The sequence below is a fragment of the Parastagonospora nodorum genome (assembly GCF_000146915.1).
Source record: "Parastagonospora nodorum SN15 chromosome Unknown scaffold_1, whole genome shotgun sequence".
Classification (NCBI taxonomy): Eukaryota; Fungi; Ascomycota; class Dothideomycetes; order Pleosporales; family Phaeosphaeriaceae; genus Parastagonospora; species Parastagonospora nodorum.
In genome coordinates, this window is record NW_001884549.1 from 2,468,548 (window position 1) to 2,485,679 (window position 17,132).

General features: G+C 50.2%; 2 protein-coding genes across 2 annotated transcripts in view; both read right to left on the minus strand.

Annotated features, from left to right (window-relative positions):
* Window positions 1-13,529, minus strand: part of SNOG_01105 (hypothetical protein) — a gene marked incomplete at both ends in the record, with an annotated part of 18,051 nt that extends 4,522 nt beyond the window's left edge. Inside the window, 7 exons of the mRNA XM_001791710.1 lie at window positions 124-989; window positions 1,038-5,597; window positions 5,679-8,331; window positions 8,410-11,946; window positions 12,295-12,515; window positions 12,537-12,703; window positions 12,757-13,529. Of these exons, the coding sequence (XP_001791762.1) occupies window positions 124-989; window positions 1,038-5,597; window positions 5,679-8,331; window positions 8,410-11,946; window positions 12,295-12,515; window positions 12,537-12,703; window positions 12,757-13,529 (12,777 nt within the window). The remainder of the gene's footprint in view (window positions 1-123; window positions 990-1,037; window positions 5,598-5,678; window positions 8,332-8,409; window positions 11,947-12,294; window positions 12,516-12,536; window positions 12,704-12,756) is intronic.
* A 1,223-nt stretch (window positions 13,530-14,752) lies between these two features.
* Window positions 14,753-16,636, minus strand: SNOG_01106 (hypothetical protein; the record flags this gene model as incomplete). Its single annotated transcript, XM_001791711.1, has 6 exons — window positions 14,753-14,879; window positions 14,933-15,799; window positions 15,850-16,158; window positions 16,213-16,309; window positions 16,360-16,510; window positions 16,574-16,636. The coding sequence occupies 6 exons, from the start codon at window positions 16,634-16,636 to the stop codon at window positions 14,753-14,755; spliced, it is 1,614 nt and encodes a 537-aa protein (XP_001791763.1).
* Window positions 16,637-17,132: the final 496 nt, after the last annotated feature.

A 17,132-nucleotide genomic window follows, 5' to 3' on the forward strand; every position in this document is an offset into this window, starting at 1 on the left:
CAGAGAAAACTGACTCTGAGGGATTGCCCCGCCGCCTTTTTCGTGACTGGACGACTTGCTGCTGCACACAGCTGCCATGTCTGACAAAATGGGATGTCGCAGGATGTCTGATACCGTAGCCACTCTCTTTGAGGATAGTACCATTGCCGAGATCGAATCACCACCCAGCCTGAAAAAATTGTCATCCGGTCCGATGCGGGAGACTGGTAATTTCAAGACCTCAGCCCATGCGAGAGCAAGCGTTTTCTCTGCTACAGTTGTCAACGGCTTTTTCGCGCTTTCCGTCTGTGAGTACATGCTCAGAAGCTCCTCTTGAGATAAGGTGGCTATCGCCTCACGGAGTGTCCTTCGGTCAAGCTTTCCAGCAGTAGTCGTTGGCATCTTGCTGACGGGGATGTATAAAGCCGGAACTTCATACGGTGGCAGCACAGCCTCTAGAGCTCTCTGTAGCTGCACAATGTCACCCTGAAGGCCTCCTACTACAGGCAGAAGCAGATCTTCCTCTGGAGGATTTTCATCTTTCTTGTCGACACAGAAGAAAGCAGCAAGACAAGCTTTGTCTTGCAGGCCACCTGGTAGCACGATGTCTACGCAGACGCCGCTTGCGCCCGGCAGATTTTTCAAAGCATGTGCCTCAATCTCGGCCAGCTCAATTCTCTGTCCGCGAAGTTTGGTTTGCTGGTCAGCTCGGCCAAGGTATATGATTGAGCCGTCAGTTGTGTAGCGAGCTTGATCACCGGTGTTGTATGCTCTCTCGCCTGGCTTGAAGCTGGGGCTCTCCAAGAATACTTCCTCCGTTTTCGCCTCATCTCCCAGATAACCGTCTGCTAGTGCTGGTCCAGAAAGATGAAGCATCCCCACGGCTCCCAACGGTGCAAGCTGGTTAGGGTCGTCCAAATTTACGATCCAAGTCTGGGAGGCCACTCCTTTGCCAAGAACATCGTTTCGGTCCGTCGTACTTTCGAAAGTCTTCATTACTGCGAAAACGCCTGCGTATTAAATTAGTATCGCTTCCTGAATGAAGGAAATCTACTCACAGGTCTCCGTCGGGCCGTACCCGTTCATCAACCGAAGTCGACTTGCCCAAGTGGCGATGTTGTCAGCCCCAAGGGCTTCACCGCCCAGTATCAAGGTCTTCATCGTAGGAATATCGTCAGGTTTGAGTATGCGCACAACAGACGGAGTCATGAAGGCAGTATTGACTTGTTTCCTGCTGATGAAGCCGACAAGATCGCTCATCCTTTCTTCCTCTGAAGGAAGGCAGATAGTTCCACCATACATAAGAGTCGTGAAAATCTCCAAGACACAAGCATCGAACGTGAAAGCAGCAAATTGGCACATGCGTGTGGAGTCGTTGCAGCCAATGAGTGCTCCGTGATGGAAGGTGCTACTATTCACTGCTCGGTGGCTCAAGACCACACCTTTGGGCACACCACTGGTACCAGAAGTGAATAGACAGTAAGCAGACCGCTCAGATGCGACAGTGGGTAGTATGAATGGCGCCAGGTGCGTATCCACAAAGTTCTCCAGGGAAACCGTGAAGACACTGTCCACCAAAGTCCGCATTCGCTGCGTGTTTGTATGTGATGCTAGGATCACTCGAACATGCCCAAGCTGCGACATGATGGCTTTGAGGCGGTCATCTGGATGAGCCATATCGAGAGGAACATAAACGGCTCCAGCCCTCATGATTCCAAGCATCGATACAATGGCCCAAGCACTCTTCTCAAAGGCGATGGGGACAAATTCACCAACCTTTACTCCCTGTTGCACAAGCTGAGTTGCTAGTATGCTACTCTTGAAATCGAGCTCGCTGTATGAAATTCTAAGGTCGAATGAATCAATAGCAACAGCTTCAGGAGCGCGCTTGACCGACTCTTGAAAGACCGCGTGAACAGATCTATCAACCGCTGCAGGTACGACTGAGTTCCAGGAGGATATGTGTCTTAGGTCCTGGTCGTCTTCCATCTTTAATTGAGCGACTGGAGCTTGTGGTATCTCCAGGATTGATGTGATAACATTTGAAAGGGCGTTGCTGACACTCTCTGCCTGTGTATCCGACAAAATGTTGGCATAGTAACTCATCTGCACATGGATGTCGCCACCGTCGTCAGAGATGCTGACTGAAATTGGATACTCTGTCGGACCCACGCCATCGACGTAATGAATGTGTAAGTCGTCAGCGAAAAAGTCCTGATGTGGTCGTCTCTCGAAGCTGAGCACGGTATTGAACAATTTTTGGCCAGAAGACAGGCCAAGTTCGTGTTGGATCTCCGCAAGGCTGACGTGCTGGTATGGGAGAGACTGCAGATATTCGTCTTGTAATTTCTCCAAGGACTGGATCGCTGTTTGCTGCGAGGTCGTATCGAAATCGATTGAGCAGATCAGCATGTTGATGAATGCTCCGACTGCTTCTTCGATCCCTTCGACAGGGATTTCTCGGCCAGAGGCCAAGTATCCGAAACAAACCTGATTGTCTCCCGTGAAGGCCCTGAGGACTTTTGCCCATGCTAACCTGAAGATACTTGCCAGAGTAAGGTTGTGCTCTTGGCAGAAGATGCGTACTCGGGAGGCTTCAGGTAGTTTGACCTCGATCTGGCGAAGGGGCCGGATTTCTGCATGTTCAACACTCGACTCTGTGAGAGTTGGGAAATGAGAAGACCTGACGCCGCTTAATTGGCTCTTCCAGAAATCTATTGCAGCGGCTCGAGGCTGCGACTGAATGTAGCCAATATAATTGCTGTAGAGTGGACCCTGACTTGTATTTGATGGGTTCTGGTAAGCCTCTGCCCAATCAGAGACAAGGATGGACATCGATGTACCATCTACTAATGCATGGCTGATCTCAAGTTTGCAGAGAGTGAGGCCCGTGTCGGTGTTGTTCAAGACCGTCAGACAATGCGGGGGCTGGTCTGGGCTGAATACCTGCGTTTGGGCATTCAAGAACCTCACTGCGTCGACTCCGTTGGGCGAGGTTACCAACTTGATCAGGGGAGAATATTCCTTGAGCAGGAGCTGGTCGTATGGACGGTCGGATAGACCCCCCACAAAGATGGTCCTGAGCACCGCTTGTCGGTCGACCACCACTTGCCATGCCTTGACCAGTCTTTGCACATCAATCGGTGAACCGGAAACGGAAGATACCTGGAACACCATTTCAATGTGATACACGCCATCCACCCGGCTTTGTGTGAGCAAAATTCCCTCCTGCATCGGAGAGCAGGCGTAAATATCCTCGATATTTCTGCTAAGAGTGAAGGAAGGCTCGAAACGCTGCTGGAGTGATTGTAAGCTCGCGTACGATACGTTTTGTAGCCGAGGGAAGTCTCCTGGGGTCAAGATCCGCGGTGACTGCTCGAGTGCGCAGATCATATCGATGAGTGTCTGTTGATACATTTGCACCCAGCGCTCAATCCCATCGATATGTTTCATTTTGCGATTATAGGTCAGCGAAACGCAAGTCTTCCCTTCAAGGATGTATGTGGTGATATCGATCAGCGAGAACCGGTTGACTTGGGGACCAAAGTCACCTTGGTTGAATGGTATGATTTGCAAGAGACTGCCATCTTCGTCAGACTGAGATTGGCGGTCTTGTCCCCGATAAACGCCTAGATAGTTGAACAAGATCTCGACTGGCCAGTGCTGCGCAAACGCGGCTCTACCTGCCGGGTTAGAAACTGCTGAGTTGAAGTAAGACCAGCCTTTGCGCGGCAAAGATCGTCTCTGATCCTTCAATTGCTGAACAGTTCCTGTGAGATTTTTCTCCAGAGGTGACACGTGTAGAGGGTACATGGTAGTGAACCAGCCAACAGTCTCCGTAACATCGATGCGAGAGCCATCCCAGGATTCTCTTCCATGGCCTTCGTTGAAGATCGCTGGTGGTGCACGAGCAAATGCTTCGGCAAAGGAGGAGAAGGCAGCCGCCAGTAGAATGTCTAAAGCTTCAGTATTCATGGCTGAGTGACACTTTCGTAGAAGTCCATCGGTTTGCACGCAATCTAATGTGAATCCGATCTCCGCTATATCAGCCCGGAGGTTTCGCTCCCCTTGCATGCCCCAGTAGCTGTAGTCTGCTGCTGGTACTTCATGGAAGAGAGAAATTTTGGGGGTTAAGGATTGTACGCTGTGTCCAGCCTGCGCTTTGATCCAAGAATGGAATGGGAAAGGCTTCGGGGCGGGTAGCTGTGATCCCTGGATCGCCAGTAGATCCTCCAGCTGGCGAATAATGATTCGCCAAGAGACTAGGTCAACGACCAGGTGGTGAGCTGTAAGGAATAGAAGCTGCTTGCCAGTAGTCTGAATGTTCAGCAGCACAGCAGCGAATACAGGTCCGGTTTCAATATTGTGCTGTTCTTGTTGCTTCCGAGCAATTGAGTGGGCTTCTTCATCTGAGTTGACAACAAGGCTTGCGAAGTGGAAATTTCCTTCTACCTGCTTCGGAATTATTTGCGTCCAGCTTCCGTCTTCTCTGAGAGAGTATCGAGCTCGTAGCAGTGGGTGGTACTCAACAATCTGCCGTACAGCATGCGCAACACAATCTGAGCTCTGCTTGGTAGTCACAGCAAGCAAGAAACTCTGGTTGAAATGATTTTTTGCCGGCTCCCGACTCGAGTTAGCGATTTCGGAGAAGTAGAGCTTTTGTATCGGCGACAGCTCAAAGGGGACGTTAAACAGCTCTGCTTGCTGCATGCTTTGGGATCCATCATATTTCTCCGCGGCTGCTGCAAGATCATGAAGATTCTTGCACTGCATAATTGATTTGACTGTCAATCCCAGGCCTTCTTTTCGACACTGAACGACTGTGCTAATGGCTTGGATCGAGTCTCCTCCGAGATTCAAGAAAGACTTATTCAAATCGATCTGGTCTAGCGGTTCATTGAAGACAGTGGCGAGCACACGCTGGATCAGCTTAAGCTCAGGACTGAGGTTCTCATTTCTCAAATTGGTCCCTTGTTCAGCAGGTGCTGTAGCATCCAAAGCTTGCGTGTATGTTTGGTTTGATAGCATCTCGACCCAACGAGCAACAGAAACGCGATCGACCTTCTTCGACGGCGTCAATGTCATTGACTCCACGATGAGCCATGATGTTGGTACCATGTATACAGGCACATGACTTCGAAGCTGCTCCTTGACTTCTTCGATCTGCTCAGCTGCGGCTTTGGCATGCTCAGCGGGAATTGGACGCAGCTCCTCAGATGCCATAGTCCTTTCAGAAAAGTCCCGGAGAGCAACAACTGCCGTAAGTTTCCGTTGACATATGCCCTTCTTTGGTACGAATATAACCGCAAAGCGAACGAGGTCATGCGAAGCGACGTGGCGCTCGATCTCAAAGCATTCGATTCGCTGTCCATTAAGCTTCACTTGTCCATCTTGTCTGCCAACTGCCACCACAGTACCATCTTCAGTGTATCGGACTAAGTCTCCAGATCGGTAGAGGCGAGTGTTCGGGTTGTCCTGCACACGCCACGGCGGAGGTGGAATGAAAGCCTCTGTAGTCTTTTGAGGATCAAGGTAGCCACGCGAAAGGATCGGGCCCTCAATCAGTAGCTCTCCGATCACTCCAATTGGAGCCAACTTGGTTACATCAGTAGCATCAGCTATCCATAGAAGTGATCCGTAGCCTCCATTCCCTTTATTGATCGTGGCGGGCGGTTTTCCATCTATTATGTCCGCCATACTAGTCCATACCGAGCATTCAGCCGGACCGTAGCTGTTAGTCACCCGTGCATGGTCTTTCCATGTATTGAAGACATCCTCTCGAACAAGCTCGCCACCTAAAGATAGTGTCTTGAGGCCTGGAATCTCCGCGGGAGTCAGCAAGCGTGCCATAGAAGGCGTGAAGAACGACCAATTGACTCCGAGACGATTGATCGCGCCGGCTGTGTCATTCAATCTCTCGCTCTCCGATGGAATACAAACACATGCACCCAGCATTAACGTTGCCCATACCTCTGAGTTGGACGTGTCAAAGGTATAGCTTGCGAATTGGAATACTCGAGAGTCGCTTGAGATGCCCATCTCAGGGTTATATCCAATGACTGAACTGAAAGAGCTATGAGTGATCGTGATTGCTTTTGGCCGGCCGGTACTGCCACTCGTCGTGCAAATGAAGGCTCCGCTTGTCGGCACGGCCGTCTCACAAAGGAGCTCGGAATGGTCCGGCAATTGAGCCAATAGAGTCTCGTCTACAATCGTGACAGATCCAATGACGGCTTTGAGCGTCTCAGCATACACCTTAGAGCCGGTGAGGAGTAAGGTCGGCTCAGCTTGTTCAATGATATTTCGGTGATGCTGGGGTGGATGGGAAGGGTCAATGGAGAGATATGTGCCTCCTGCCATGAGAACTGCAAGCATTGATACGACGGTCCATTTGCTCTTGTCAAAAGCGAGAAGTACTTTCTGCTCATTTGTAACTCCATTTTCCCGTAGATGGTGAGCAAGACGACCTGCGATGGAAGTTAACTCTCCATATGAATATGAGCCGTCCCAGGACGCGATGGCCGGAGCGCCGGGGCGCTCTGCTGCTTGGCGAACGACCTGCGCGTGGATGAGGTCGTGGACTGCTGGAGGAACGACGCCATCCTTATTTCGTCGCAATATGGTCTGCTTGTCTTCGGGTGTGACGAAATCCAGGCTTGACAGTGGAGCCGTTGGGTCCTCCAGTATATCACTTAGGATTTTCGAGAATGTCTTTCCGATCCGCATGGCTTGCTCAGTTGTGTAATACGTCGACATGTAGCTGATGTTTGCCTCAACAGCTGCTTCACTGGCTGTGATACTGACACTGCAGTCATATTCTGTCGGGTCATATGCGTGTACACATTCAATCTTGATGTCATTCCCATCTTCCTCCGTTGAGAGAGGCCTTTGGATGGATACGACTGAGTTGAAAAGGCGCGACCCTGCAGAAGCTCTCAAAACTCTATGATAGATTTGACCCAACGGAGTATGCTGATGAGGCAAAGATTCCAGGTAATCGCTCTGTGCCTTTTGGATTGTAGTGAGTATGCTGTCTTTGTTCGACGACTTTGCATCGACGCGACAGATGAGCATGTTGATGTAAGGGCCCATGGCGTTCTCTAAACCATCGATCGCGACGTCGCGGCCAGACGCAAGGAAGCCGAAGACAACATCGGGATTGCTGCCGTAACTCCTAACGACAATGGCCCAAGCAATTTGCAGAATGCTGCTCATGGTGACTTCTTTCGCCTTAGAAAACGCGTGAAGCTTTTTCACAGTCTCAGAAGGAAAGGTGATCCTCGCGTTCTCTAAAGTGTTTTGGGTCGGTGCGGTCTGGTCAAGCAGGAGCTTGGGCATGATGCAAGGCTCAACACCTTCAAGATACTGACTCCAGTACGTGAGCGAGCTCTCCATCTGAGTGCTTTGGTTCTCGAGTAGCATTGAAATATAGGTGCGGTAAGGCGGTGCAGGGCCCGCGCTTTCGTTTTGGTAGGCCGAAACAAGATCTCTGAGGATGATGGCCATTGAAGCACCATCGATCAACGTGTGGCTGATCTCCAGGTTGAAGTATACCTTGTTATCTGCAGTACGTTCATAGACTGTGAATCTGTGCGGTGGCAGACCGTCTTCATAGTCGATGGGGTTGGTCCAAGGGTAGTTGAGGAGCGCCTGGTAGTCCTGAACCTTTGCTTCTCTAGCAGTGTGTTTTTTCAGCACGGTCTGAGTGAAGAGAGTAGTAAAAGCCTCAAGCTCTGGGTTGCTTGATTCGATAAAGACGGTCCGGAGGATGGTATGTTTATTGACCACTTGTTGCCATGCCGCCCGCAGCCCTTCGACTGACACTTTGACGCCCGTCTTAAGTGCACTTGCTTCACAGACCGCAAAGAACCTGTAGTTTGCACTTGCCTGGGCCTGTGCAATGAGTAGACCTTGTTGCATGGGACTAGCTGGGTAAGCGTCCTCCAAGTCATTTGAACCTGAGTAGCCGATGTTCTTGACATCGTTGTCGATCGTCTCTAATGTGGCATCCGCTAGCAAAGCGAACGGCTCATCACTGCCTATCTTTCTGACTAATGCTGATGATATCGGGCGAGCGTTCATCGCAAGGTCTCTCAGCGACTTGCTCAGGAGTACATCCTTGACAGTGACAGAAAGCCCAAGTTTTCTGCATCTCGCGGCGACTTGCATAGCCTGAATGGAATCCCCAGACATTCCTACAAAGCTCTGATCCAGAGAGATATTTGACTGTCTCTGCCCAAGCACGACGGCGACAACACCTTGTATAGTGGTTTCTTTTGACGTCAAAGAAGGTGCAATCTTATTATGCTCCTCAGAGGCAGCAGTTGCTTCCTCTGGAGCGGCAGCCAAATCCTGCATATATTGCAGCACACGAACCCGGTCCGTTTTTTCGTTCCGTGACAATGGTAGCATATCAAAGCAAAGCCATACCGAAGGCATCATGTAGCCTGGCAAGCGTTGACTTAGGTATGATCTACCGTTTGATAACTTCTCAGCTGCAGCGGGGTTCTGTGAAGGATCAATGAGCTGGATTGCTTTGTCGTTGTCTGGAGTGGTAGATGACCCGCGAAGAGAAATGACCGCCACCAGTCGCTCCTTCAGTGCACCGCTTCGAGGGTATAGGACGACGGCATTGTCGATGCTGTAGGATCGTAGGATGTTGTACTCGACTTCCGCCATCTCAATACGCTGCCCGTGAAGCTTGATCTGCATGTCTTTTCGGCCGACGATATTAAGGGTACCATTGGAGTTGTATCGGCATAGATCGCCGCTCCGATAGATCCTTTCTGATGGGGATACTTGTATTTCCGCTTCAATCATCCAACGAGGCGGCGGTATGAAGACTGTGGAGGTCTTTTCAAAATCGTTCAGATACCCGCGCGCTACTATGGGCCCTTGAATGAGAAGCTCCCCGAGCTCACCGACATGGCAGAGTCGGTCTGGGTTTCCAGCGTCCGTAACCCACATCCGCGCTCCAATGCCATACCCAATGTTTCCAGGAGCATGTTCAAGAGTGATGGGAGAGAGTCCGGTGGAGTATACACTTGTCTCTGCTGGCCCATAGAGATTGATCAGGTGTACTTTGTCTGCCCAGATTGCAAGGTTCTCGGCTCGAACAGTCTCCCCTCCTAGGATAAGTACTCGGAGGCCAGGAACATCTGCTGGATCCAGTAGACTCGCTACCGATGGGGTCAGGTAGGCGATGTTAATGTTCATTCGGTTGATGACACCTGCAAGATCGTCCAGACGTTCTTCCTCGGCAGGGATGCAAACTGTTGCCCCCATCTGGAGACCTGAGAATGTCTCTCCAATACTGACGTCGAAGGTGTATGAAGCAAACTGAAGAATGCGCGCCCCAGGTTGATTATACTTCATGATAGGCCCGTGCGCTGCACTGCTGCTTGCCAGTGCGTGGTGCTCGAGCACGATTCCTTTTGGTTTCCCAGTTGAACCACTCGTGAACACAACAAAACAAGGATTGCTTGGTATAGGCTGTGCCCAGGTTTTCGGCAGTGTATGTTGCTTCCCCACTAATTCATCAATCAGAGACTTGCTGATTGCGAGAGCTTTGCCAACCAAATTTTCGAAGAGGTGAACATGCTCAGGAGAGGTGAGCGCGATCTTTGCATCACATTGCAGTAGCAACTCGCCTCTTCGCTTCTCAGGATGAGTGAAATCCATCGATACGCAGGCTCCCCCAGCTTTCAAAACTGCTATTTGTGCTACAGGGACCCAAACGGACTTCTTGAAGCAGAGTGGGACTAGAGTCTCTGGACCGACCCCTAGCTCGCTGAGATACGCTGCAAGGATAGAGCTGATCGAATCAAGCTCAGCATAAGTCAGGCGGCCATCATGAGCGTCTATGGCGAGCGCGGTTGGCTTCCGTCTTGCTTGCTCAGAGATGACGTCGTGTATACAAGATCCATGATCTTCCCAAGTTTTCTCGTTCCATGAAAGGATTTGCCGTTTATCAATTTCGCTGAGGAGTTCGACCTCGTCAATTCGCTTTTCGTGGTCTTGAACGACTATCCGGACCATGTTTTGGAAGGTTTCTGAGATGTTGATTGCCATTTTGTCACTGATTTTGGATATGTAATGGCGGAAGCTCAAGTGGATATCTTCACGAGTGACGGCGATGTTGACCGAGATGTCGAACTCTGTCAAGTCCACTTCATCCACGATCACGAAAGCCACGCTTTCCTCGCTCGCTTGAATTACTTCTCCCAGGGCGCTTTGTAAGGACAGGACGGTATTAAACAGTGGAGCACGAAGCTGCAACTCATGCTGAATTTCAGCCAGCGAACAGAGCTGGTGACGCATCGAGTTTATGAAGGATTGCTGTACCGACTCTACAAGTTGTAGAAGATCGCTAGAAGCAAGCTCACCGAAATCCAGTCTGCAGACTAGCATGTTGATGTAAGCACCAACAGCATCATCAACATCCTGCACTGGAAGATCTCGCCCAGCAGAAAGATATCCAAAACAAACGTCTTCAGCACCGCTGTAAGCTCTTAAGGTCATTGCCCACGCTAAATGCAGAAGGCTGGCAACGGTGATGTTGTGCTTTCGGCAAAACTCGTGCAGTTCGAGGCCTTTTTCGATCGATGCTGTGAGTTCATGCAACTCATTTGAACCGTGTGCGTCATCATTGAGGACCGGGAAGTAGCAAGGGGAGACATCCTTTAGGTGCCGCATCCAAAATGACATGCTGATAGACTTGTCTTGTTGCTGCGCATAGCCAACGTAATGGGAGAATTTAGTTCTGCGTGTGATATCCAGATCACCAGAGTACGCAGCACTGAGGTCTCGGAACATGAGCAGTACAGAGACACCGTCAATCAATGCATGGTCGACTGCAGCCATACAGTATAAATTCTCTTCAGTCATGTATATGACGAAATCAACTCTTGGTCTCTGGCCTTTGTCGGCATTGGCGATGCGATATTGTTGAACAGCTTGACGAGTCTCGGCTTCGTTGCGACACGAGATGACACTGACGTGTGGGACAACATCGGTCAAGACAAGCTGGTCGCAGGGCGAGTCATCCGAAATGCTGGGAGTAAAAATGGTTCGCAATGATGCATGTCGATTGGAGACTCTAATCCATGCGTCTTTGAGCCGGTCTATGTCGATGCTCTCTTGTCCGTGTTGAAGCGTTGCGCGACACAAGACCCGTAACTCGTAGCTGGCTGACTCTCGTTGTTGGCTCAGTAGGATACCTTGTTGCATCGAACCGAGAGGATATACCTCCTCAATGTCTTTTTCTTCGACATGAAGGCTGGGAAGAATTTCAGACTCAAATCGCGCGAGATCGTATGAGACGGGGTGATCCTTGATAGAGGTAGCATGACCAGTCTGTGCCTTCTCAGCCAGCTCCGATAATGACTTGGCCGCGAGCATGTCTTGCATTGTCACAACAATGCCCTCAGATCTCAATCTCGATATCAATTGCATACCAAGAATACTGTCCATACCATTGTGGATGAACGAGCGGTCAAGACGAATCCTAGATGTCGGCACCTTAAGGATCTCACCGCAAATCTGCTGGAGAGTTTCCTCAATCGGGCTAGCCGGAGCGATGGCCATGGAAGCGTCTCCGGTGACAAGTTGGTATATCTCGTCGTTCATTTCGTTGATGAACTGGGTGACGGCTGACCGGTTGAGCTTCCCTGATATTGATAAAGGAATGGAGTTTGCGATGACCCATAGCGAAGGGACCATGTAGGTCGGCAGATGGACAGACACATCTTGCTTTATCTGTTCGACGTAGTTACGGTACCCAACAAGAAGCCGTATCCCTTTTTCCGACTCCGACTCATGGACTGTGCTCAGTGATAGCACAACTGTCAACTGGTCTTTGCATGCGCCCTGGCGTGGTAGCAGGACGGCGGCTCGTCTCACGGCCTCCTGCTTGGCGATATGATGCTCGATTTCACCCAGCTCAATTCTCAGGCCACGCAACTTAACCTGGGAATCTAGCCCTTTCCTACCTAAAAAGTGTATGGAACCATTGCTATTGAAACGGGCAAGGTCTCCGGATTTATACATTCGCCTAGCCTCTCCAGATTCTCCGGATTCGACCTTTGGTAGCCATGGAAAGTCGTCGTCAATGAAAGCTGCATCAGTACGCTCTGGATCCTTGTGATACCCTCGCGCAACGATAGGCCCATGAACGAGGAGCTCCCCCGGACATCCAGGCGGAACTAATCGGCGATGATCTTCGGGATCAACAATCCATATTAGAGCACCAAGAGGAAATCCGATGTTGTTCGGATCTGTATCTCGAGAAAGATTCGGTAATGCTGTGGCAGCTACACTGCACTCTGATGGCCCGTAGCCATTCGCAAGCTGGACATGGGTCGGTGCCCACGTCTCCACGTCGCCTTTACCCAGCGCTTCGCCACCCAAGACGAGGAAACGCAGGGTCGGAACCGTTTCAGGGATTATCAACTTCACCAAAGACGGTGTCAGGAATGCCCAAGTCACGTTAAACTCCTGAATGCAGTGAGCCGGTCCCTTTGAACGCGATGCGTCTCCTGGGATACACACACACGCACCAGTAATCAGTGAAGTCATGATCTCAAGCAAGCTGACGTCGAAGGAGAAGCTAGCTAACTGCAAGACGCGGTCCGTATCGAGCATTCCACTGGCCTTTCGCTGGGCATATGCGCCGGTAAGAAACTGGCGATGTTCAATGCAGCAGCCCTTGGGTTTGCCGGTGGACCTAAGGTAATAATTAGTACGTATTTCGAAGGCGTAGCGGTTGAATTATCTTACCCTGAAGTGTAGATAATGTATAATGAGTTATTCGGCTTGACAGTTGATGTGAGTAGTGAGTAATCCTCAAGGCGGTCGAGCAAAGCGGAGTTCACAGGAATGACTTCTGTGCCTGACCAGTCCCACATGTCGGCGTATTGAGGTGCAGTCAGCATGATTTTGGCCTGTACTTGGTTTTGGATCTCTTGGAGTCGAGCTATTGGGTGAGACACATCAAAGAACAGCATGGTTGCGCCAGCTCTGACCACAGCCATCATAGCTACAACAGCCCAGGCGGACTTTGGGAAACATAGCAACACAACGTCTTCGGGACCGACAAACTTTGCCTGCAATGCTATCGCTAGCTTTCGTGATGCGCGCTCAAGTTCCGCATACGTGAAACTCTCATCACTGGCGTGGATGGCCATATTTGTTGAGGTATTGTAGGCTTGCTCCTCGAAGACCTCACCCACGCATAAATCGACTGAGGAAGGTACCATGGAGTTCCATTCGAAAAGTTTCCTGGAGCTGATGGGATGAATAAGTTGAAGCTCGGAATTGAGAGCTGTTGGCTTGGAAGCGACTTCACCCAGAATCTGCTGGAATGTGTTGACAATGTCCGCTGCATCGTCTTCTCCCAGAAATGTTCGTGAAAAGACGAGTTTCGCCTCAATAGAGTGGGTGTGTTCGTGGAGATGAAGGCGCACGGCTACATCGTCGTCTTCCGCAGGAGAGGCGGTATCAAAGATTATTGCTGTATTGCAGAAAGGGTCGCCGCCTGCTCCCATAATCATGGTGTCGTTGATGAGTTCCGGTACTTGGAAGTCTTCACTTTGGCGCATATCTTCTTCTAGCCTTCTCCGAATCGTCTTCACAGAAACATCCCCGTCGACCGATGCCTGGCATAACCTCGATAGGCCTGATCCGCTACTCAACCCAAAAGATATTGAAGTATTTCCAGTGTACAGCTGCAGTACTATGCTCCATGTTGTCATAATGTCCAGACGAGCTCCTTCGCTGGAAAGACTTTGATGGTGGCTCTTCAGAATGTCCAGGCCAACATACTGTTCCGAGCAGCCAGATCGTGCAGCATTGCCATCAATTAAGGAAGGAAAGTAACATGGTGTGGCACTCTCTTTCCATCGCGTCCAGAAGTTTGTGATTTCTGGCTCGCGGTCAATTTCAACTTGGTGGACCATGCTGTATGAGTCGTAGTGTATTTTGGAATGAACGAGGTCTCGGAATGGATGATCTATCGAAATAAATGAGGTCTCAAAATGAATGAGGTCTCGTCTTCATGTATGCCAGACTAGTAATCTCTATCATGTCAAAGCTGTGTATTCTAAACTTACCACAAACAATTTCCAGCTGTATTGCAGTGACTATACACTACCTCTACTCGTAAGCGAAGACGTTCCTCTTGAGCTGATGTGAGCGACATCCGTGCCAGGGCCTTCATGCATGGTAAGGGTCTCCCTGCAAGGCCACTGGGAGCACAGACCGCCGCAACGCCTCACGAACACACGGAAGCGATTGGGGTGCGCAATAAACAAAATGCATCGGGGAGGATTAGAAGTGTCAGATGGATACCGAGATGGTGGAATGGTAAGATTCGCAAGACGTGCATGAAGGTGTCTGTGGGTTAGGCCGGCCGCGCCGGCGGTCACCGCCTATTCGGGAATCCTTGTCCCACCGAGGCGACCCACGTGTGTCTCTAATATGCATGCATGTAATATTACGTATGATAGATCCGATTTACTCCATACAGATATTTTCAGGCTAGGTATGACTGTGCAGCATTGCCGGTAATCAAAGTTGCGCAAAAAGCCTCGCATGGCAAATCGCGGCAACTCGTACACCCCGCCGAAAAAATCGGATGCCCGTAGGACAACAGCTTTCTCCAGCTAAATCTGAGTCACGCGAAAGTTTTAAGAACACAATAAGACACAAATTGGGGTTGACAAAGACTTGGGAATTCAATCGTGTTCTATAGCCGCAGCTAGTCTAAAGATCTCAATCACAGCGTCTCCATGGTCGACACAGTCACTGAACGGCTCTGCAACATGGGTCGCAGTACATCCACATGCTCTGACGCCCGCACCCCCTTCAGCATGGTACGCGGCTCGAAGCGAAGATGCGGGCCACTAATACTTGTAAGAAAACACTCATAAATGTAGTTGATAGAGCTGTAACTTACTCTTTCGAAGCCGTGATGTGGTCTCTTAACCTGAACTCGTCTTCGATACCCCATCGTTTGTCCGTTGCTTGTTGTTTTTCGGGATCAAACTCGAATTCTAAGGTGTAGACAGCATATGCGACGGCGAGCGTCAACTCTACCATGGCCATATGTTTGCCGACACAGCTCCGTGCGCCGACGGAAAAGGGACAAAATGCGGCTCGAGCCGCTTCGATGCTTTTTTTGGGGGTACCCTCACTCTCCAGCCATCTTTCTGGGCGAAATTCGAAAGGAGATGGGTAGTAATCGGGATTGTGCTGAATGGCATAGATGGGGACACCAAGTTCCACTGTGGGAGGGAACCATTCTCCATTGACAGTGGCACCATCGCGTAACACTTCCCGGTACAGCGAAGCTCCCGTAGGGGGCGACATCCGCAGTGCTTCTTCAATGCAGGCTCGCAGGTAAACAAGCTTGCTCAACTTTGGCCCAATGCGAATATCCTCTGCCGAGTCAAACAACGATCTTACTTCCTCTTGGACGCGTTGATACACTTGGGGTGAATTCGCCAGATAGAAAAATGTGGCAGACATGGCAGTCGAAGACGTGTCTGAGCCAGCAACACATAAAGTGGTACTTTCCGCGAGGATTTCCTTGGAGGTTAGCTTTTGACCAGTGATAGGATCGTGAGCTCCCTTCAGTATTGATACGACTGCAGTCTTGACCTGGAGGGTGTCTTCAGGCTTCATGACATTGTCAACCAAGCCTCGAACAAAGCCTAAAAACTGATCACGAGCCTCAATCGCCTTAGGAAATATCCAGCGGTCAATTCGACCGACTCTTGGGAGTACCGGGCTCTGCAACAACACACTAACGCGAATGTTGGATCTGATATGGTCAGTTCAAAATTCCCGCGGTCGGTAGATGTTGTTACTGACTGTTCGATCGCATCAGGTATGGCGCGATTAGCTGTCGACCCCAGCAGGTTGTACTGCATACCGAACACAACATCGCCCATGATATCAAACGACAGGTAGTTGAACCAGCTCGCCACGTTCTTCGGCTCATCTGTGCCTGACAGTAGCGCGAAGCATTTCTGGATGTGGGCCATCAGTGTCGGCTCGTGGAAGCGAACAGCTGCATCTGACAGGCCCTGTGAAACGATTCGGCGGCGACGAGCATGCTCTTCCTTGTTAATCATGGTCAAAGTATTCGCAGCTCCATGCCTCAGAACTCGGTAGTTGGGACTAGAAAGATGACAGGGTCAGCACTGTCCGCGTTATCAAGTGCCCTGCTCTCACCTTTTCTGGAAGTTCTTTGCCCCAGTTATGTAGATTTCTTTCAGGGCTTCGGCAGTATTGAAATTTAGTTTGTTTGGAGAGTAGCGGATGATGGGGCCTGACTGATTTTCAGTTCGGTCTCAACAACCACGCAAAAGAGAGACAAACCATATCGTTCATGTTGCCTCCACATGTCAATATGGATATCACCTTTCCAGGCATGATAGGCAGCATAAAGGTCCGTGAGTCTGGCAAGTAAGGGCCCAGGATACTTGGAGAGTGGGTGCCAGTACAGCCGTCGAACGCAGTAGATGATTGCCTGTTCCATGTCAATAGGAGCCCAAGGACGCGGTATTGATAACGCATAGTCTGTACAACATACGCAAGCAAACCCAAAAAATGTGCAAAGTAGCACGGCGCGCAAGATACTGTGCATGAAGACCATGTTTGTCTGATAAATGTGTGTACAACGATTTGAAGAGCAAGAACCTGAAATTAAGGGACTTGAAGGCTCCCGGAAAATGTTTTGAAGATTAGTTCACCGCTTATTGGTTGATGTGTATATATCCTAGAGGGACGACATATGTCAGCTGATACAAGGTTTACTGCAGCTCTCCACTCACACATGCAGGCTTTCCCTGTAAGCGCAAGTAAGTACGCTATGTGACTACAAGGCATGCTTGGTGAGCAGTGCTGACCGATCGGTATGACTATTGATTGCGTGAACTCCATATACACGGAATCACCTTCTCCGGGGGTAGAGCCCGTTTCAGATGACCCAAAAATAAGCTACATGCAGAGATGTGGAGTGCTGACAAGGACTCGCCATAATGTATGTGGCGATGCAAGCGATGTAATAGCGCGTGCCGTAAACTAGTCCCAACCTACAGTGTGGTATTTTTGGTTTGAAGGACCAAGCGGCTGATTGTATAGTGTGGGTG